This window comes from Xenopus laevis, chromosome 8L (genome assembly GCF_017654675.1).
Source record: "Xenopus laevis strain J_2021 chromosome 8L, Xenopus_laevis_v10.1, whole genome shotgun sequence".
Lineage (NCBI taxonomy): Eukaryota > Metazoa > Chordata > Amphibia > Anura > Pipidae > Xenopus > Xenopus laevis.
The window spans coordinates 102,052,193-102,074,340 of NC_054385.1; the positions used below are offsets into that span (position 1 = coordinate 102,052,193).

At 41.6% G+C, this 22,148-nt stretch overlaps 1 protein-coding gene across 1 annotated transcript; it reads left to right on the forward strand.

The window, feature by feature from the left end:
* Positions 1-103: 103 nt before the first annotated feature.
* On the forward strand, positions 104-11,708 carry slc39a9.L (solute carrier family 39 member 9 L homeolog). Its single transcript, NM_001091386.1, is given in 8 exon segments — positions 104-312; positions 2,408-2,525; positions 5,565-5,673; positions 5,996-6,181; positions 6,406-6,474; positions 6,830-6,915; positions 8,026-8,160; positions 9,241-11,708. Coding segments are annotated over 7 exon segments (912 nt in total). The 5' UTR covers positions 104-312; positions 2,408-2,429; the 3' UTR covers positions 9,472-11,708.
* Positions 11,709-22,148: the final 10,440 nt, after the last annotated feature.

Sequence of the window (22,148 nt, forward strand, 5' to 3'; positions counted from 1 at the left end):
TGTCACCCTTTGGCGATGTTTATGCCTATTAAAAATACTATGCACCTCATGGGGGCGTGTCTGTTTATATATATTCCGCGCACCGCAGCCATACGCGTGACGTCACTGAGCGAGTAACCCGGAAGTAGTCTCGTGTAATGACACCATGGCAGCAGCTGCTCTGAGGCACAGCAAGATGGCGGAGCGTGTGTGTGAGATTCACTAAGGGCCCTGCGGCTGTCAGAGGCGTTAGAACAAACCGGAGCAGATTTGGGGGGGGGCACAGCGAGAAGAAGTAGCCCAGTGGTTTGAGCTGTTTCTGCCTGACAGTGTGTGAGTACCTGAACTATTGCTCGCTGTAGTGCACTGATTGGCAACCTGGGACTCTCCAGTTCTTGCTGAACTACACCTGCCGTGAGTTGACGTGTTGGCGTTTGCCAGCGTGTAGTTAGACAGCCGCAGGCTAAATTGATAAATACTCTGTCCCTCATATGCAATAAAAGGCACTGATTTTGCCCAGGAGCATTAACCCTTAGCAACCAATAGGATATTTGCTTTTGAACAGGTGACCAGCAATTTCTGCCTTCTGATTGGTTTGCTATGGATTACTGCTCCTGGGCAAACTTACTGCCTTTTATTACATAACCCCTTTATGTCTATATATCTGTATAATGGCTCTAGTTTGCATAGTACTGTATTCACTGCATGATCACAGAACATAGCAAAGGGTAAGGATCATAATAAACGAAGGTTATATCTTATCTTACCACCAATAGCATTAGTCACTTATAGCATTAATGGATATAGAAGGTTGAAGTGTGACCCGAAGAGCTCACAGTCTTACCAAAAGCAGAGAAACCTCCCACAAACATTATAGGTGAGTGAGTGGAATGAGTGCTTACAAACTCTTGTAACATGTGGTGGTTCAGTAAAGCTGAGATACTGTGATCTTGATGTAATGGAAGTTCCAGCCTTGGGTAAATGGAAAAAGCTGTGATTAGAGGCCGAAACTTGAAAAGGGTTAGTTCTTACGGCTGTTGGTTTGATTGGGGATACATTAGGGGCAGAACCTTAAAATGTATCACATGAAAAGCTAAATAACGGCATATTGCAGCACTATTCTATTATTGTAATGGCCTGCACTCGGGGTAAGAAACCTTTGTTAAAAAAAAAAAAACAGATAAAGGTGTAGTTCACCTTTAAGATAACTTTTACCTCATTCTAGAATCACCAATTCTTAATTTTTTAGTTGGTCTTCATTTTTTACTTTTTAGAGTATTTAAATTATTTGTGATTATCTGCGGCTAAACGCATGAAACCGGAACGCACGGGAGCGCAGCTAAAAACGCTCGTCTGTAAGAGCCCTTAAATCACTGCCTAGTTGCTAGGCTAATTTGGATCCTAGCCACCTGATAGCTGCTGAAATTCCAAACTAGAGTGCTGCTGAACAAAACAAAAAAATAAGTAAAAACCCACAAATAATACAAAATGAAGACCGATTGCTATATGTCCCTAAAATCACTCTCCGCATCATACTAAACGTTCATTTAAAGGTGAACAGCCCCTTTAAGATGTATCTGAGAGTATGGCTTGAGGGACACAAAGCATTAATAATGCAATGTGGTTGTCTGGGTTAACCACTCCAATCAAAATGTGACTGCTTCCAAGAGAAAAGCGCGGGAAAATATCACGCTCTAGCACTGGGGGTTACAGGTGGGTACATCACTGCAGCTAGTGTTTCAAAGCAGTGCTTCCTTTTCATGACCAGTGCCTATCATAGAGAGAACATTTGCCATGCCTTTCTGTAGGAGGGAGAGTGATAGGTGTGAAGGGATTTCTCATTGTTGCAGTTCTCCCTGAAAGTACACCACGTGGTGAGATCTCCATATGTCAATGCTGTAAAATAGGCTACATAATTATAGCAATGTGCCTTACAGCAAGAGAAATTAGGGCTGTTAAATGCAGGTAGTAAGGGAATTCGCTGTCTTTTCCAGTTCCTCTGGCTCAGCACTGCTAGAATATATCATAGGTTGAACAAGATGGACTATATAGCTATATAATTAGTGCAGCCTGTCACTCGCTTGCTATCTTTTGCTGAAAGACAGTCTCTTCTATATGTGTATACTCTAGGAAAGAGCAACAAGCAGCAACCAGAACTCTTCCAGATGTTATTGAACTGCTGTACACCGTCTTGAGGGCTTCTGTTGGGCCAGCACTGGTATTCAAGGGCCGTTGTTACAGAAGAAGACATGGATAATCTGTTTTTGTATTAAAGGCTTTTTAATATTTACACTTCAACAAGATGCCAGCACGTTTCTGTTGCCTTGGTTACAAAAGTAGATTATCATGCTTTTGTGTAGTTTAAGTGAATGTTTAAACATTTGTCTAAAGCATTGTAACCATTGTAGCTTCTATTCTTACCCTACAGGGAAAACACAACAAGGACAGACATGGATGATTTCACCTCAATCAGCTTACTCTCACTGGCCATGCTGGTAGGATGTTACGTATCAGGAATCATCCCGCTTGCAGTCAATTTTTCAGAGGTAAAACTCATGCCTTCTGCATGCCTAAATAATATATATTAAAGAAATTGAAACGGAAAATGATTCAATTTTATTGGTTTGGTTTGCGTAATACTGTTACTATCAGGTGCATGTAATACCCTTTCTTTTAAGCTAATGGCACAGAGGGTGATTTGAAGCACTTGGCGAAAGAGCTGCAAAACATTCTAATCACCCTGCTAGTCATTAAGATGTCCATAGATGTGCAGATATATCCTTATGTCCGACACATGAACGTTTGTTGCAATCTCCGACCTACCACTACATAGTAACATAGTAAGTTAGGTTGAAAAAACACGTCCATCAAGTTCAACCTTTTAAGTCTATATATAACCTGCCTAACTGCTAGTTAAGCCTTTCCAATTTGCCTCAGACAGGGGAAAAAATCCTTCCTGACTCCAAAAATGGCAATCTGACCATTCCAATTAAATAAAGTAGTACAAAGAACAAATCAGACGATGTTCTGGCCATTAATTCAAAGACGGCAATCATACAAGAGTTATGTCCGACAAATAGTACTGACCCACTGATATTGTCTGGCAATACATGCAGAGATATTATCATTAGCCGAAAGACATATTCTAACCTGTCTGATCGACTAAACAACCGAACGCCTGGGCACGATCCACCCACGGTCCAAAAATTGTACAAAACAAAAGTCTGTACTACTTTATCTTTGCGTCTATGGTCAACTTTACTCTTAAACAGATGCCCTGTTTTTTTCAGGGTTTTCCCTATCGTCTCAGCTGTGTTTAGCCATAATATATTTAGTGTCTACACAAAGCCCTACTCAGGCTGTTTTGGTTCTAGGGCTGATCACACAGTATATTTAACACCAGCATTTTTCATCCCTGGATAAACAATGGAACCTGATGGCAGGTGGAGATCGGTGTCATAGACAGGTTTGGGCTCTTCTCTGCTGGCTGAAAAATATTTCCAATGAATACACTTTGGGTGTCTTAAACCTTAGGCTAATGGTACACACACACACATCACTTTCCCCTGACTGAAAATGGCATCAAATTGCCTACTGTAGCTCTTGTAGGGAGTAGATTAAAAGCCCAGGCTCAATGTTACACTTGTGCCATCAGCCTTGGCTATTCTACTGCCACCAAAAGCCCAACCAGAAAAATTACTTGTATGATGGTCTCTTAACTGCTGCAAGACAGACCCCAATATAGCATTAATTGCCGCAAGACTGACCCCAGTATAGCATTAAGATTTATTCAGGCAATGCTTTGTTTTTGCTGGAAACACTTTTTCTATATTTATACAGAAATGGGATCTGCAATGTTGAATGCTCTGGCTGAGGTTTGTTATCCTGTATATGAAGTTAGACTTGTTAGGTCAGTGTTAAATTTCCCATTCCAAATTGATAGAGGATTCTTTTGTACAAACAATATATTATGCTCTTTCAGTTTACTGTAAATTTAAAGAGATACGGTCATGCACAGTAGAGTCAAAATATAGCACTTTGTTTACTTTGGCTAATTTAACAACAAAAGAGAAAGACGGTATCTCCAAGCAGCTGGGTAGTAAGTGTTTATGAACTGATCCTTTTCCTTCTGTTTGCCAGGTGAGAAATAGTCACAGGTGTACCAGGAAATATTTTCCACATGCAACCATTAACAATTTTAACTTTTTTCATTATATATATATATATATATATATATATATATATATATATATATATATATATATATATATATATATGTGTGTGTGTATGATAGGATAAATACTACAGATTATTTTTATAATTAGGCCACCAACTTTTTCAACATAAAAGATATATAGTGGGGGTTTTTACCACCTTTAAATTGAGACTTTATCAATTATATTCATGAAATTACATTTATTCCGATTACAAAAGCAACATTTCAAGTTTTTCCACAGTTTACAAGCTTGGCAGAGAGTGTTGAAACTTGAAACTTTGCTCTTGTGTCCTGCTGTGGCATAAAGTAAAGTTTTACACATGTTTGTCTAATGCTGGCGGCTTACATAGAATTCTAAACAAGAAGAGGTTTTGTTATCTTTTAGGCAACACTTGCTTTAACCCTGATTATTTGCATAAGAGTGTCTTGTGAAGAGAACATATTTTCAACTAGGAATGTAGATTATTTATAATGTTTTTTAAACAGTTTAGCAGCTTACTTATGTTTTTGTCATCTTTTAACCTTGATTTGTGACACAAAAGTGCATTCGAGTACGGCACATGGATACATTTTAATGGTCACTGTGCATAGGGGGAATACCTATATCCAGCAGACACGGCTTCCTATAGAACTATATAGGCCTGGGCTGCTTCAGGCAGATGATGAGTTTAAAGGTGACCATCACTCATAATGAATTTGCTTCAGCATTTCTGAGTACATAAGTTGCAGTCACGTCTACTTATAACAGTGCAAGGTTTAACTGTAAGGGTGTGGGAAGGAGATCCAGTTCTGAATAAAGTATATTTTGAAATATAAAGAAAGCAAGTGGGATTAAAATTTATAACTGCAGAGAGATCAGATTTGCTTGCAGTGTAAATACATTTTTCTTCTGCATCTTGCCAAGTGTTCCTCCTGAACTCACAGACTAGATACTGATTTGTTTCCTGGCCATCCAAAGCTTGTGCTGGAAGCTCTGGGCAATTATCCACAAGCACTTTTGTGATTGCTGCCCAAGGACATCTATCTGCCTTGTATCTTGTAAGTACGAAATACTGTAAATCTGTGAGCCAGTCTCCCAGGATAATAGCCTTCAGCACTCTGCACTCCATCATTTAGTAAGGTATAGGAAAGCATTGCCTCATGCGTCCTTAATCACAGAACAAGGGCAAGCCTACATTTCAAAGTTCAAGATTCAGCAATGTCCCGGAGAGAAGATAACTTGCTGAATCAACACAGTAAGGTTTTAAAGGATTTAAGAGAGACTGTGTCATTTTAAAGGAGCACAATCATGTTAAATAATATTACATTTCACATATGTATTTGATTGTTTGTAAAGCTCTTTGTTTTACCCCATGCTTTGTGTTTATAGGAAAAATTAAAGCTGGTGACTGTCCTCGGCGCTGGTCTTCTGTGTGGGACTGCATTAGCTGTCATTGTCCCCGAAGGAGTCCATGCTCTGTATGAAGAAGCACTAGAAGGTTGGTGTATGTTAGGGATATCCATATACAATTATATGAATATCACAGTTGATCAAAGTTTAAGATAATGACTCGTCGAATGTTGAAGGTGGTCCTAGTGCCCCAGCCCCTCCACAAATGGACTAGAACTTCGTATATGTATCAAAAAGGTGATCGGCAAAAAAATAAAAAAGCACATAGGTCACTAATGGAAGAGTATTTGGCTTGCCAACTTCTGCCTGTTGGCACTTTTCATTAAAAAAGAATATAAAGATATGCGTTTCCCAGTTTCTGTGTGTAAGACGTAATATTTTTTTGAATCCGTTTTTCCTATATTTACTAGCAAAACACCATGAGATGGGGGAAATTCATAAAGTGAAGGATGCAGAGACAGGAGCAGAGGCCTCTGTGGCTCATGAACACGATCACTCTAACCTGCACGCTTACATCGGGGTCTCACTTGTGCTTGGATTTGTCTTCATGCTACTTGTAGATCAGATTGGTTCCTCTCATATGCATTCTGCAGATGGTAAGTAATATTAATGGGATCAGTGAATATAGGTTCTAAAATGCACCAATGCAATATCCAAAGCAACCAATCAACCATTAACTTCAATAAGTCTACAGCAGTGCAGACTGTGGATCCAGTTGTCTGCTTGCTATGGATTAAAGAAACCAATATTCGTAAAGATCTTATCTTGGGCAATTGAATTAAATTTGTAGGTGTTACACTGCTGTGATTTTATTCTCCAGACCCAGAGGCAGCAAGAGCAGCCAGCTCCAAGATTACAACAACCCTTGGCCTTGTTGTTCATGCGGCAGGTGAGTGTCTACTAAAATTTTTATTTTCAAAATGAGTTTAGAGGTGATAATCTGTTGCACTTCCAAAAGCTTATTTGAAAAGCACCAAGCTTAATACTAAATGTCACCTTTATCCCTAAATGGCAGCATTCGTGGATGCATAAATGTATGTAGTGCTACTGTGTGCACTGTTTTGTACATTGGTATACTTTTCATAGTAATTGCTATTTGGGCTTTGTAAAAAACAACAAATATAGCTACACTTATTCACAAGGCTTTTAATATGTATTTTGGATATTCGGAGACAGCCTTATTTCCCCATAGAGAGACTATGAAATATTCTGCTTTATTTAGCATATTTAATTTCTCCTTGTAGCGGATGGCGTTGCCCTGGGTGCTGCAGCTTCTACCTCACAGACTAGCGTACAGCTAATTGTATTTGTTGCCATTATGTTACACAAGGTAAGTGTCTTGTTTTATTTCATTACAAACAATATTAAAATTACATAACCATAATACATAATTACAAATAATATTGGATTTGAATTGTTACTGTAAAAGTGATTTTTCTTTAAAACTGTCATTCAGATTGTAGTAGGTGGTTTGGTGTTGTAAAGGCACATATTGCCTCCTCTTTACTGAAACCTGTATATGGGCCCAGACAAATCCTTTTCCTAATAGATATCTGAACATCTTAATGGGGTCATTCAGATATAAGGCAGACAGGGTTATAAATCATGTCAGCAGAAAACATCATTGGCCACAAATGCAGTCTGTGGCTATTGCCCACCACTTGACTTTACCAGATCCACCTGTTTGGCAATCTGGGCTAAAGAGTAGGTCTTTCTGATATGGCCACCTTTATTGTTTTTATTTATTTTTAGTACAGATATGGGACCTATTATCCAGAATGCTCAGGATAACAGATATTTTCATAATTTGGATCTTCATACCTTAAGTCTGCTAAAAATCATGTAAACATTAAATAAACACATTAGGATGGTTTTGTTTTCAATAAGGATTAATTGTATCTCGGTTTGTATCAAGTACACACTACTGTTTTATTATTACAGAGAAAATCATTTTTAAATTTGGATTATTTGGATAAAATGGTAAAAAGATTTCTGGATAACAAATCCCATACTTGAACTTTGCAGCAAAAGTTGATTTTAAGAAGAAAACCTGAAAGCAATTCTAGTTCTCCTCCAGGGGTCTCCCCAACCCACACCAATGCAACACAGCAGCGATCAGTTTTCTTGGTAACACAACTGAGTTGGCGTGGACCTTGATTTGCTTCTGCATGGTACATGTCTCCAATCACAGTGAAGACGACTCAAAGCAGATGGAATTTGCCAACCCCACTGCAATTTTTAACTAGAGAAAGTGATACCTGCTGTTTTGTGAGTGCTGTTCGGGAGACTCCTAGACTGGGCAAGGGCAGACTTTTGTATTCTTTGGATAAGTAAATGTAACTGTACAGTTTATTGTCTGTTTAGCTCCTAGTTTATAAATGATGTTGATGATAGCATTCTTTCTGGAATGTGTTAAATAATTTCTTCTTACAATATGCAGGCTCCAGCAGCATTCGGCCTTGTGTCTTTCCTCATGCATGCCGGGCTAGAGAGAAATCGGATTCGGAAACACTTGCTAGTTTTTGCCTTGGCTGCTCCTCTCTTATCGATGCTGACATATTTGGGACTGAGCAAGGTGAGATGCAGCTTCTTTTAACTCAAAAGTACCAGTAACAAGAGAAATTAGTAAATTACCTGCCATGAAAACAAATATCTTACCTAGGCGAGAAAGAAACGCCCCAAGTCCTCATGAGGCAACTTCTGACGACTTCGGAAATCCGAAACGTTTTTTATGCCATCCCGCTGGCGATTCATATTCTTGCCAGCAGTAAGGTATTTTGAGGAGATTAGTCGCCCGCAGTAGAGAAGATTTGTCAATGAACGACTAATTTCCCCGTCTGCCGCCACCCCTTGGCCACTCCATGCCCATTTATTTGAACAACCTCCATGCAATCACATGCAACAGAGTGATCTGAAAATGCCTGCTTTCGCTTATTTGGGTTAACCTCTGCTCCTCTGTGTGTGACTGCATACAAGTGGGAGTTATTCAAATCAAGGGAGGTGGGGCATGGAGCAGATCCACTTATCTCAGCCTGAAAAAAAATACACAGGCTGAGAGCAGTGAAGCCTAAACTCTGTACACATGTTCTTCTGTCACCTGGAAACTTGGACATTTGTTTTTTTCCAAGATACTATAGTAATTGTGGTCAGTGTTTTGAGATTATCCTTATGGGGAGAGGTGTTCTGTCTAGCAAAAAACCCTTACACTAGCAAGCAGTGGGACTGTGTGAGTAACTGCGTATTTGTAAGCAAAGAGTACATTAAAAAGGATGTGGCATACTTCTTTTATTAATTAATTCTGATTAAAATTCTTCTATATTCTTATGTTGACCCATATAGGGCCACCTTTATTGTGTCTACACATTTTTTCAAATTAGTATTTACACATCTGTGTAGGAGTTGCACTATAACTTGCCACAACAGAAACCTATCACATAGGCATCAACAGAGCATAGCAGTGTTATTATGGTCACACAGACATCCAGATATGCAGCAGAAGTGTTCCAAGTATTTATGAACCTATGTCCTCAGATTTTATTGCCCTTTATATCAGGAAGCTGTTTTGTTGTTACAATATGTTTTAGAGTTGGAGCCTTAACAGAAAGGATTTATAATTTGTATTCTGCTCCTAAACTTTTGCCTTCCCTTCCCACAGAGCAGTAAAGAGGCCCTCTCTGAGGTTAATGCTACTGGAGTCGCAATGCTTTTCTCAGCTGGGACATTCCTGTATGTAGCCACTGTCCATGTACTTCCAGAAGTAGGAGGAATGGGACATAGCCACAAACCAGATCTGGGTGCTGCAAAAGGACTGAGTCGGCTGGAAGTGTGCGCCTTGGTGTTAGGATGCCTCATACCTTTGGTTTTATCTATAGGACATCAACACTGAGACATGGAAAATAAAAGACAGTGCCAGTGTGTTGAAAAGCTCTTAATTTGACAGGGCAGATTCCAGGATATTGATATTGTCTGTTGTGTAATCAGAAATGACTTTAGTGGAATCAAAAATTCCTGGTGGGTTTTAATTTGTCTCGCGATTTAGTGGCAGCCAGTATGAATCTGTATATACATCCTGGTTTTTTTTTTTTTAATTTCTCTATTTTTCTGCTTTATAGCTGTCATGCCTTCATCAGTCTGAGATAATGGTTGTAATAACAAATGGGCCATATATTAACGTGAATATTCTTGTATTTAACAGTGGTTTCATTCCTTTGGAGTATGATGGTTGTAGATTTTATATTTTTTCCTTAGGTTAAGTGCAGTAAGCGCTGTCGAGTTGTGGACAAACTAAAACCTTGAGCCGAGTGGCTGGCCCCAGATTTGTGAGCTGCAGTATCACTGGAACTTTCTCAAAAAAAAAGTGTCACTTTGGGTCTGTAGGGGAACTTTTGCAAAACGGGTCAATAAACGGTAGTGAGATTTCCCTGGACACCCATGGATATGCTTTCAATGAGATATGAAAGCAGCGTTTTAAAGCTGGCCCTGACAACTCTGTCTGATGGAAGTCTGAAGAACCTGGAATAACCACTGTTTGAGAAAGTGAAGAGCGCATCTTCTCATCGGCTAAGTGTCTTGGTTTGAGATCTTTTCCAGTAACCTGGCACGAAAGGCAATACAGTGTTTCCTTCATGTCAAATCTTTCCATAATAAATTTGTTTGCATAGGCTGCATTTGTACAGAACATTCACAGCATGCCTGGGCTGCACGAACAATACAGAACCGATCCCTGATAAATCCTGTCAAGCCTTTATAATCTGATGGATCACTGTTCACTTCTCGTCATGGCGAGACTCGTAAAGGAAGCCCAAGACAAACTCCTGCAATTTTCCAGTGTTTAAATTGAAGTATTTCTGTGAAAGCTTTAGGACAGAGCAGTGTTCGGAAGAGGATTTTCTACTTTAGTGTCTCCTCTCCTGGTGTTTCTATAATTGAGCTGCCCTTATGATCCGATTCACAATGTTATACATGGTGACTGTTAACTTCATTCCATTATATAAGTTGCAAAAGCTGCTGATGAGTTTTGGTGGTTTTTAGTCAAGATTTGCTTTTTACTGCAATGCGGTGGCTTGTAATCATATTGGAGATACCGTATGCCAACTTTTCATTCCACCCTGTTATTCTAAAAACTCTGCCCCTACGTTGATTTGTCTTTGTTAATGAAAAGTGTGCGAGAGACAAAATTTTGTACGATATTCGGTGTGTGTATGGTGGGAAAAGAGCCGACCGATATCAGCAGAAGACTTGGATATCGGTCGGCTCTGCGATCGGGCTGGACGGAAAATTTTGATTGGGTGCCTTTGAAGGCACCCAAACATCGTCCATTGTTAGTGCTGAATCATCAGATACAGGTATAATTCTATTGTTTCTACCTACTGTATATATCTGATGACTCGGCTCTACATGTGTGTATTGAAACTAACGAAGAAAGATCGTAATGTACGTCTATGGCCACCTTTAAGGCATACCAGTGGTTTTCAGTCTTAAAAGTTCCTTTGCTATGTGTTAACTTTGGTTGTACTGTGTGCGACAAGCTCCTGGCCCTGTTGGGGAATTTGGGGAGTAAAACTTTTCTTATCTCTATATTAGCACTTTCCTTTTTAATGACTTCTACTGCTCAAAAGGTTAAATCCCTGGAATTGTCAGGGCAGACTTGTTTAAGTCTTTTTAAGACTTTATATCAACACAAAAACCTCCTGACTTGTGCTGTCTACATTTATCCAATCTGATTATCAGTCTCATTGATTCAAACTGGATTGTTTCACTTATAAAGAATTGGGCCTGTATATTATTTGTTGGATGTGACATCTGTGTGACCGATATCTACACGCAGTCATTTCAGTGATGTGCAATATTGACTGTTTCCTCTGCTTGTCACTCACACCCCGAGGAACATAGTGATCCCTAGGCATCGGCCTTTACTTGAAGGACAAATACCATACAGATGCAGTCCCAGTCATATTTGCCTATTTCTCTCCAGTTGTATATCTGTCAACATTTCTTTCAGAAAACCCTTTATGTATGTGAAATCATTCCGACATTAATTGCCTTATCTCTCTCTTCTTTAATTGTGAATAGTAAAAGCGAGAAAAAAAAATCAGTTTTTTAATGAATAAATTTTGAGTGTGACATCTTTTGGCTAATGAAATGGTAAGTCATCATCTAATTAAATGCATACCTTTTTGTTAAATAGGAAAAATTGTATTTGTGAATATTTAAATAGTTTGGTGCCTGTTCACTCTAATTTTGTAAATAGGCTTTTGTTGATTCGTTGGTGAGAATCTTGCAGGATGATTGGGCCAAGCAATCCGATTGCTTCAGTTTAATTATGGCCCCACGGGCACTCCGTCTGTACCAGGGATGTACCGAATCCACTATTTTGGATTCACCCAAACCCCCGAATCCTTCACGAAAGATTCGACTGAATACTGAATCCTAATTTGGATATGCAAATTAGGGGTGGGAAGGGGAAAATATTATATACTTCCTTGTTTTGTGACAAAAATTCACGTGATTTCCCGCCCCTAATTTACATACGCAAATTAGGATTTGGTTCAGCCTAGCAGAAGGATTTGACCGAATCCAAATCCTGCTGAAAAATGCCAAATCCCTAACCTGGATTCGGTGCATCCCTAGTCTGTACAGACCATCCAATGATTCCATTGGATCACAGCAGGGCCTTCCTGACAAAAGTTTTCGAGGCACATATATCAAAAGTCGAATTTCGAATTCATGTGAGTTTTTTTTTTTTAACTCTAATAAATTCGAATATACTTGAAATTAGATTTGGGGATTATTTAATAAAAAATCGAATATCTAAAACTCGAATGAATATTTCCGACCCGAAAACTAGAATTGAATTCGACTAAACTCTAATCAAGTCGAATGTCAGGAAAGCTAGTAACTGCTTCAAAGTGGATCACTGGATCTCTCCCATTGACTTCTACATGAACTCCGCAGGTTGAGGTGGTGAATAGTCGAATTCAAATTTTTAAAGGGCCATGGTTTGATAAATCTTGAAATTTGTGTTAAAATTCGAATCGAGTTTGGATTATTCAAGATTCAAATTTGAGAGTTTTGACCATAAAAAAAAATTAGAATTTTTATTTCGACCCTTGATAAATCTGCACCTTAAGGTGGGCATAGACGAAAAGATACGATCGTTTGGACGCCAAGCAAGCTGATCTTTCCCTGATATGCCACTAACGAGCATGGCTATATCGGGGGGTAATCTGAATGTTCAGCCCTATGGCCGAAAGATCAGATTACGATGAGATCGCAATGGGCTCCGTCGGGATCAGTCAGGACAAAATCAAACCTGTCCGATCAACCAAACGACCGATCTCCGCCGGACGAAAAATCTCAGGACTTTCCACACGCGGTCCAAAAATCGTACGAATCCTCGATTCGTACTATAGGATCTTTGCGTCTATGGCCCCCTTTAGTCTACAGATTCTTTGGATAGGCTCTGACCAAACCTAAGGATTGCTGACCCCATCTAAACAAATGCATGCTCTGTAATGCTACAAATTTATTGTGATTGCTACTTTTTATTACTTTTCTGTTCAGGCCCTCTCCAATTCCTATTCCAGTCCCTTATACAAATCAGTGCATGGCTGCTAGGGTAATTTGAACCCTAGCAACAAGATTGCTGAAATTGCAAACTGGAGAGCTGCTGAATGAAAACCCACATAACAAAAATAATACAAAATATCACTCTCTACATCAAACTAAAAGTTAATTTAAAGGTGAACAACCCCTCTAAGTAATTGTAGCTAATAATGATATTCAGCTGCACAATGCACTTTTTTGCTGGAAGTTGTAATGCTATAATGCCCTTTTGAGCAGTGTAACGAGAAAAGCCAAAGGTCGCTTCTTTCTCACTTCAATTATAGCACCTAGATCAGGATTAACATCCCTAAATGTTCTTTTGAAGTACCCTTATTTATTACAGGTATAGGACCTGTTACCCAGAATACCTGGGGTTTTCTGGATAACGGATTTTTCAGTAATTTGGATCTTTATACCTTAAATCTAGCAGAAAATCATGTAAATATTAAATAAACCCAAAAAGGCTGGTTTTGTTTCCAATAAGGATTAATTATAGCTTAGGTTGGATCAAGTACAATGTATTGTTTTATTATTACAGAGAAAAAGGAAAGTATTAAAAATTTGGATAAAATAGAGTCTATGGGACACAGGCCGCTCAGGGGTCCCATAAACCTCTCTGCATGGCATCATCAATTTAATATAATCCAGCCTTTGAACCTGGGTGATACAGTATGTTACACAGCGCCGAGACATTATAAAGTTACGAGACACTCTCTAAATATGTTGTATTAATGGATAGAGTAGAGAGGACTGGAATATATTTGAAGTCCATAAATATTTTGACAGAGACAACTTTTTTTCTGGAATATATTATTTTAGTAGTTAAAAATGGTAAAGTTACCGATATGGGACATTTTTTTTTTGCACAGCTGTGAAACAAAACCTCTTTGCCAACAATGTAAATCGCAACAAGCTTGAAATGACTCTCACCAGTTGAGAAGGGGGTGGAGCCAATAGAATTATAAAATATTAGTCTGATGCTGGGCTTCACCTACCATTCCCCTCAGTCTGCTGAGTGTGGACAACATTCCCTTTTTGCATTTCTGAATATCTCTATTGCCTTGACTTAGGCAGTGTTGATAAGGTTATGGCCACTAGGGGTTGACGTTGCTTTATTGACTATATCGAATGTAAAGGGCTAATGTCCTCTGAGGTCGTCATTGGCAACTCCTGCTCGTTGTATAAATGGAAATATCAGAATGATCTGTGTTCTAAGCAAGCTATGGCTTTGCATTTTTCTATTTAAGAAAGGAAATCATCTTTTTATATTATGTTTAATTTATATAGTACCAACACATGCATGCAGCACTTTATAGAGTTCATTATTCATACAAGTCCAATCCCCAATGGAGATTAAAGGATGTGTTTTGCCAAAACTATAGGAGGCAGTAGGAAAATGTCAGGGCTCATTGCCACCTGGCCCTTGGCTATTTTCCAGCTTATAAATCTATATTGTATTATTTATAATTAGATTTTCATAGGGCAATATTGATTCTATTTAGATACACAAGCTTTAGGAAAGGCCACACTGGTAACGATGGTCCTGTAAAGGTGGCCATACACGGGCCGATAAAAGCTGCCGACAGACTGTGTCGGCAGCTTATTGGCCCGTGTATGGGGGGCCCCGACGGGCTTCCCCGATCGAGATCTGGCCGAAAGTCGGCCAGATCTCGATCGGATGGGACAGAAAATCCCGTCGGATCGCGGCCGCATCTGTTCGTTGATGCGGTCCCGCGATCCGACCACCCGTTTACCGAATGCTAGGATCCGATCGTTGGGCCCTAGGACCCACGATCGGATCTGCCCGATATTGCAACATCGCCAAACGAGCGGATCTATCCATGTATGGCCACCTTTAGATGTAGCTTGTTCTTCTAGAGGTGGACATTCCTCCTGTGTATACTAAAGATATCTGTCAACTGTTACACACTTTGCTGTGCCCTTTAAAATTTTATATACATTTGAAGCTGGGGGCCCCAGGAAAGTTTCTCTCTATGCATACCCTAAAACTAAACATGTTATAGCCAATCATGGATGGCCGTGCAGAGACTTGGGGGCATATTTGTCAAAGGGTGAGCAGACAGCTTGTAAAGGAGGGTCCAGCTCCATTCGGTTGTACAGGATATCTCACTTAGGGAACTGTGGCAAATTGCCTGGTCACCCCTTCATAATTATATATGCTCTAATCAGTGCCGTAACTAGATATTACTGAGCCCCACAGCAAATTGTTTTTCAGGCCCTCAGTTTTACCAATATTTATTCAAATTGTATATGAATTAGGACCTCATGGGGCCCCTATACCTCCTGCGCCCCCCTGCAGCCGCAGGGTCTACTTCCTCTATAGTTACACCCCTGGCTCTAATGTGCAGGTCTTGCATAGAAAATGTACTGCTGTTGTTCATAAACACCCTGTAATAACAGATGCAAGGTTGACTCAAGGATAAGTAGAATCAGTGAGGTCACGCTCAAACCTGAGTCTCAAATGCAAGAAGGACCCCCTCTACATAATTATGTATACACCAGCATTGCAATGTCTCGGACAGTTGTATCTGAGCAGAAGTTTCAGGGGTTTGCTACTGGTTGCTGATTATTGTGTGCATTGATTCCCCCACCCAAATACTCACGAGGAGAGTGCTATGAAAACTTTGTCCTACTAACTGTCTTATGCCCCATAACAGTGCATGCGGCCAAGGATAAGTTAATTATTCATATTAATGGAGAAACTTCAGTAAATGGGAAAAGTACAGCTTACTGTTAGAGATCAGCAGGGGGAAGTCATTTTTAACTTTCAAGGTCCTTCCTTTCATATTAAAAATCTCCTCTTAAAGGAACAGTTCAGTGTAAAAATAAAAAAACTGTGTAAATAAATAGGCTGTGCAAAATAAAAAATGTTTCTAATATAGTTAGTTAGGCAAAAATGTAATGTATAAAGGCTGGAGTAACTGGATGTCTAACATAATAGCCAGAACACTACTTCCTGCTTTTCAGCTCTCTCACAAACTTTTTTTGGTCGGATCGACAGCCTGCTGACAAAATGGAGTTGCAATCGTGAAGATATAATTGGACTGAATCAAAAGTTGGAGTTATCAACTACACGGTCCTTTCTGCGTCCACATCCAACAGTCTTGTTGCGTCGGATTTAATGTAGTTGTTACCTCTGACTTTTCTATCGTTACGCGTGAGACTCCATCCGACTTGGCGCGTGCGTTTTGCCGGCGAGCGTCGATCCGACCAAAAACGCTTGTGGTGTCCGGCCCTTAGTCAGCGACTTGAAGGGGGGTCACATAGGACATAACTGTTCAGTGAGTTTGCAATTGATCCTCCGCATTCAACTCAGATTCAAAAGTGTCACGGCCGGCACCCGATACCAGAACAAATGCCAAGCACCCTGGTCTCGGCTCAGCTTCACCAGTAGTGTGACCACCGTTGGGCTTCGGGAGGAGCCCTCAGCTTACTTGGGTGCCACCTGGACTTAACGAGGGGTGCAAGTCGAGATGTTCTGGCTGGCAAAGGGGCACGGCTGTTTAGCAGAGTCTTTAGGCCGAAGGTCACGGTACAAAAGGTCAAGGCAAGCGGATGGTCAGACAGGCTGGATCGAGGCAGGCGGATAACAGAATCGTCAGGAAGGCAAAGGGTCAAAACCAGGTGATCAATCAGATGGGTTGAGGCAGAATCGGAGTCAAATAACAGGCAGAGGTCAAACCGGAACGTCAAACAGGAGGATTAAGCAGAGTCAAGGTCGGTTTCAGGCAAGGGTCAGGTTCCAGAGATCAGAATAGTCAAACAGGCAGGCAAAGGGTCAAAACAGATAATCAGGAACAGATTCACACAGAATAGCAACAGCTAAAGCACCAGGAACAAATCCTATCACGGGCAATGCTAACTATGGGAATGCCCCTTTAATACTTTTGAATTTGGCGCCTCTCACGCTGACGTCATTACGTCAGAGCGCATGCGCCTTTAAATCAGAAGTGCGCATGCGCGCGCGCACAGGAGCCGGCACAGGAAGAACGGAGAAGCGCGACGGGCGTCCCCGCCGCCCCCCCACTAGACCACCAGGAGAAGGTATTTTTATTACATTACCCCCCTCTCTAGGGGGGGCCACTGGACCCCCAGGTTTACCAGGAAATTTGGAGTGAAATTGCTTCCTGAAGCGGTCAGCCTTGATGTCTTCAACTGAGACCCAAGAGTTCTCCTCAGGACCAAAGCCCTTCCACCTAGTAAGGTATTGTAGCTTACCTCGCACAAGGCGGGAGTCGAGGAACTCCTGGATCTCATATTCAGGCTGACCTTCAACCAACACTGGGGGAGGAAGAGACAAGTGACGAACATTAGTGGCAGGCTTTAAGAGAGAAACATGGAAGGAGTTAGAAATTTTAAAATTAGCGGGTAATTGAAGACGTACAGAGGATGGATTGATTATAGCAATGATGGGGTATGGACCAATGAACCTGGGACCCAATTTGGGAGAGGGGACCTTCAGCTTGATGTTCTTTGTAGACAACCATACCAAGTCCCCCACCTTGTACTTGGGTGCTTCCCTACGGAATTTATCAGCAGCTTTTTTCTGAGCTAGGGAAGCTGCGGACAAAGAGTTGTGTACCCGAGACCAAATTTCAGAAAATTTAACGACAGAGGAATTGGCAGAAGGTACAGGGGAATTAGAGCCAGAAAAAGAAAATGCTTTGGGATGTAACCCGTAGACAATAAAGAAGGGAGACTCTCCAGAGGAGGAATGGGTAGCATTATTGTATGCAAATTCTGCCCAGGGTAACAGTTCGGACCATGTAGACTGATTATCAGACACATAGCATCTAAGGTATTGTTCAAGGGACTGGTTTACCCTTTCAGTTTGACCATTCGTTTGGGGGTGATATGCAGTGGAAAAGGATAACTCAATCCCTACTAAAGAACAGAAAGCACGCCAAAACTTCGAGACGAACTGGACCCCCCTGTCAGAAACAATATTCTCAGGAAAACCATGTAACTTAAAAATGTGAGTAATGAATAGATCAGCCAAGGTTTTAGCAGAAGGGAGGTGTGGAAGGGGAATAAAATGGCCCATCTTACTGAACCTATCCACCACCACCCAAATCACAGTCTTCCCTTGGGAAGGGGGCAAATCTACAATGAAGTCCATCGAAAGATGGGACCAAGGTTTCTCAGGAATTGGCAATGGATTTAACAGACCTTGAGATAACTGACGAGAAGATTTAGATCTTTGACAGACTGGACAGGAGTTGACAAAAATTTTTGTGTCCCGTTTGAAAGAAGGCCACCAAACATGACGGGACAGTAGAGAAACAGTCTTAGTAACTCCTGAGTGCCCCGCCATTTTAGAATCATGAACCTCCTTCAAAACTTGCTCCCTAAGCTCCTCAGGAACAAACCATCTCCCAGGGGGAGTATCGGTAGGAGCAGATGTTTGTAAGGGAAGTAATAGGGAGGAAAGATCGGATTCTAAAGTGGCTAAAATTAATTCTTTGGGGATGATGGGAGTACACTCACTAGAGTCGGAGGGGAAAGATTCAAAACTCCTAGAGAGTGCATCCGCCTTGGTATTTTTGGAACCAGGCCTGAAAGTTAAAACAAAATTAAACCTTGAGAAGAATAAGGCCCACCTGGCTTGCCTAGAATTTAGGCGATTAGCGGATTCAATATAAAGTAAATTCTTATGATCAGTATAGACCGTCACCACATGTTTTGCACCCTCTAGGAGATGCCGCCATTCCTCAAAGGCCAATTTGACAGCCAACAATTCCCTGTTCCCTATGTCGTAATTTACCTCTGCAGGTAAAAACTTCTTAGAGAAAAAGGCACAGGATGCAATTTGTTGGAAATCGGATGCCTTTGGGAAAGGACTGCCCCCGCTCCCACCTCAGAAGCATCAACCTCTACAATGAAAGGAAGAGCGGGATCAGGGTGTTGAAGAATAGGGGCAGAACTCTCTTTTGAGGGTTTCAAAGGCGTGTAAGGCTTCAGGAGGCCAAATACTGGGATCAGCGCCCTTCTTGGTTAAACTTGTGATGGGGGCTACAATAAGAGAAAAATTCTTAATAAATTGACGATAGTAATTGGCAAAACCAAGAAATCTTTGAACAGCACATAACGAAAGGGGTTGGGCCCAATCCAGGACAGCTCTCATCTTGCCTGGATCCATTTCTAGACCCTTGTTGGAAATAATAAACCCCAAAAACCGAACGGAAGAAACCTCAAAGGTACATTTCTCTAGTTTTGCATAAAGATTATTCTCCCTTAGCCTACGTAAGACTTTGCAAACATGATTACGATGTTCGTTTAGATTGGAAGAAAAAATTAGAATATTGTCAAGGTAGACCACTACGAATACCCCCAGCAGATCTCGAAAGATGTCATTGACAAATTCTTGAAAAACTGCGGGGGCGTTACAGAGCCCAAAGGGCATTACTAAGTATTCGTAGTGGCCATCCCTGGTGTTAAATGCTGTTTTCCACTCATCCCCCTCTCTAATACGAATGAGATTGTAAGCACCTCTAAGATCAAGCTTGGTATAGACTTGGGCACCTTTAACCTGGTCAAATAGCTCAGAAATTAGAGGAAGGGGGTAGCGGTTCTTAATGGTGATTTTATTTAAACCCCTGTAATCTATACAAGGGCGAAGACCACCGTCTTTCTTACCCACAAAGAAAAACCCAGCACCGGCAGGAGAATTAGAGGGTCGGATGAAACCTCTCTCAAGGTTTTCTTCAATATAGTCCCTCATTGCTTGGGCTTCAGGTAAAGAAAGAGGATACGTACGACCACGAGGAGGAGTGGAACCTGGAACTAGGTCAATGGGACAATCATACTGTCTATGTGGGGGTAAGGTTTCAGCAGCCCTTTTGGAAAAAACATCGGCATATGCCGAATAGGCTGCAGGTAAACCCTCAATTGAGGTAGTTGCTATTGTTGGAGGAATACATACGCCCCCACAATCTGAACCCCACTGAGAAATCTCCCCCGTAACCCAATCAATATGAGGATTATGAACCTGGAGCCAGGGTAACCCCAAGATAAGAGGAGAAGAGGCACCTTCAATAAGAAAAAGGGCTATCTCCTCACTGTGAAAATCGTTAATACACAATGATAAGAAGGCAGTTTTTTTGTTAATTACACCTGACCCTAGGGGTCTTTTATCCACCGCTAAAATTCTCATGGGGGTACACAGAGGGACCAGAGGAATACCATGTTTGGCTGCGAAAGCAGTATCCAAAAAATTACCCTCCGCCCCAGAGTCCACAAAAGCGGACAAATTAACAGAACCCGTAGGCCAAGACAATTTAACTGGTAATAAAACCTTAGAGGCAGATTGGGGAGAGGAAACGCCTGCACCCAAATGGAGCTCCCCTTCTCCATTTAGGCTTGGGCGTTTCCCGGCCTCTTAGTACACTGATTAAGGAAATGACCCTTTTCCCCACACTAAATACATAAACCTAGGGAACGCCTGCGTGCCTTTTCCTCAGGAGATAAGTGGGATAGGCCTAACTGCATAGGCTCATCCTGAGGTAAAGACACAGAAGGGTTAGATACCTTAACATTAGTGACACCAGAATAAGAAGAAGAAGTCCCCCTTTCACCCCTTCTCTCTCTCTGTCTCCTATCTATCTGGATGGCGAAAGACATGAGGTCATCCAGATTGGAAGATAGGGGGAAATTTACCAGACTGTCTTTGACAGGATCTGACAGCCCTATACGGAACTGACTACGTAGAGCCATATCGTTCCACCCGGTCTCTACTGCCCACCGGCGGAACTCAGTGCAGTACACCTCCGCATCCCGTTTCCCCTGGCGCAACTTACGAATCGCGGTATCGGCCGAAGAGGCGCGATCCGGGTCATCGTAAAGTATGGCCATGGTCTCAAAGAAAGTATCTAAGGAGAAACGGGCTGGATCAGAGGCGGGCAGTCTAAGAGCCCAAATTTGGGGATCACCCTGTAATAGAGTCATGACGAACCTTACTTTCTCCTCACCTGTTGGAAAGGAGTGAGGGAAGAAACCAAGGTATAATTTACATGCCTCTTTAAAGACAAAAAATTTTGCTCTATCCCCACTGAACTTATCAGGGAATGCAATTTTGGGTTCCTGGGGTCTAGCAGAATCACCCCAAACAGCAGAAGAACCCTCAGGGGAAGAGACAACTGGTCTGATTGGCTGCTGCGAAGTTTCAAGCTTGCGGGTCAGATTGTGAAACCCCTGAAACAAATAGTTTTGCTTCTGCTCATGGTCCTCCATGCGCTGTAGCAGGGCAGTAAGGAGCACTTCAGTGGTAGTTGGAGGAGGTGAAACGGAAGCAGCAGCAGAAGCACCGTCTAGACTTTCGTCCTCCATGGCCCGTGATAATGTCACGGCCGGCACCCGATACCAGAACAAATGCCAAGCACCCTGGTCTCGGCTCGGCTTCACCAGTAGTGTGACCACCGTTGGGCTTCGGGAGGAGCCCTCAGCTTACTTGGGTGCCACCTGGACTTAACGAGGGGTGCAAGGCGAGATGTTCTGGCTGGCAAAGGGGCACGGCTGTTTAGCAGAGTCTTTAGGCCGAAGGTCACGGTACAAAAGGACAAGGCAAGCGGATGGTCAGACAGGCTGGATCGAGGCAGGCGGATAACAGAATCGTCAAAGGCAAAGGGTCAAAACCAGGTGATCAATCAGATGGGTTGAGGCAGAATCGGAGTCAAATAACAGGCAGAGGTCAAACAGGAGGATTAAGCAGAGTCAAGGTCGGTTTCAGGCAAGGGTCAGGTTCCAGAGATCAGAATAGTCAAACAGGCAGGCAAAGGGTCAAAACAGATAATCAGGAACAGATTCACACAGAATAGCAACAGCTAAAGCACCAAGAACAAATCCTATCACGGGCAATGCTAACTATGGGAATGCCCCTTTAATACTTTTGAATTTGGTGCCTCTCGCGCTGACGTCATTACGTCAGCGCGCATGCGCCTT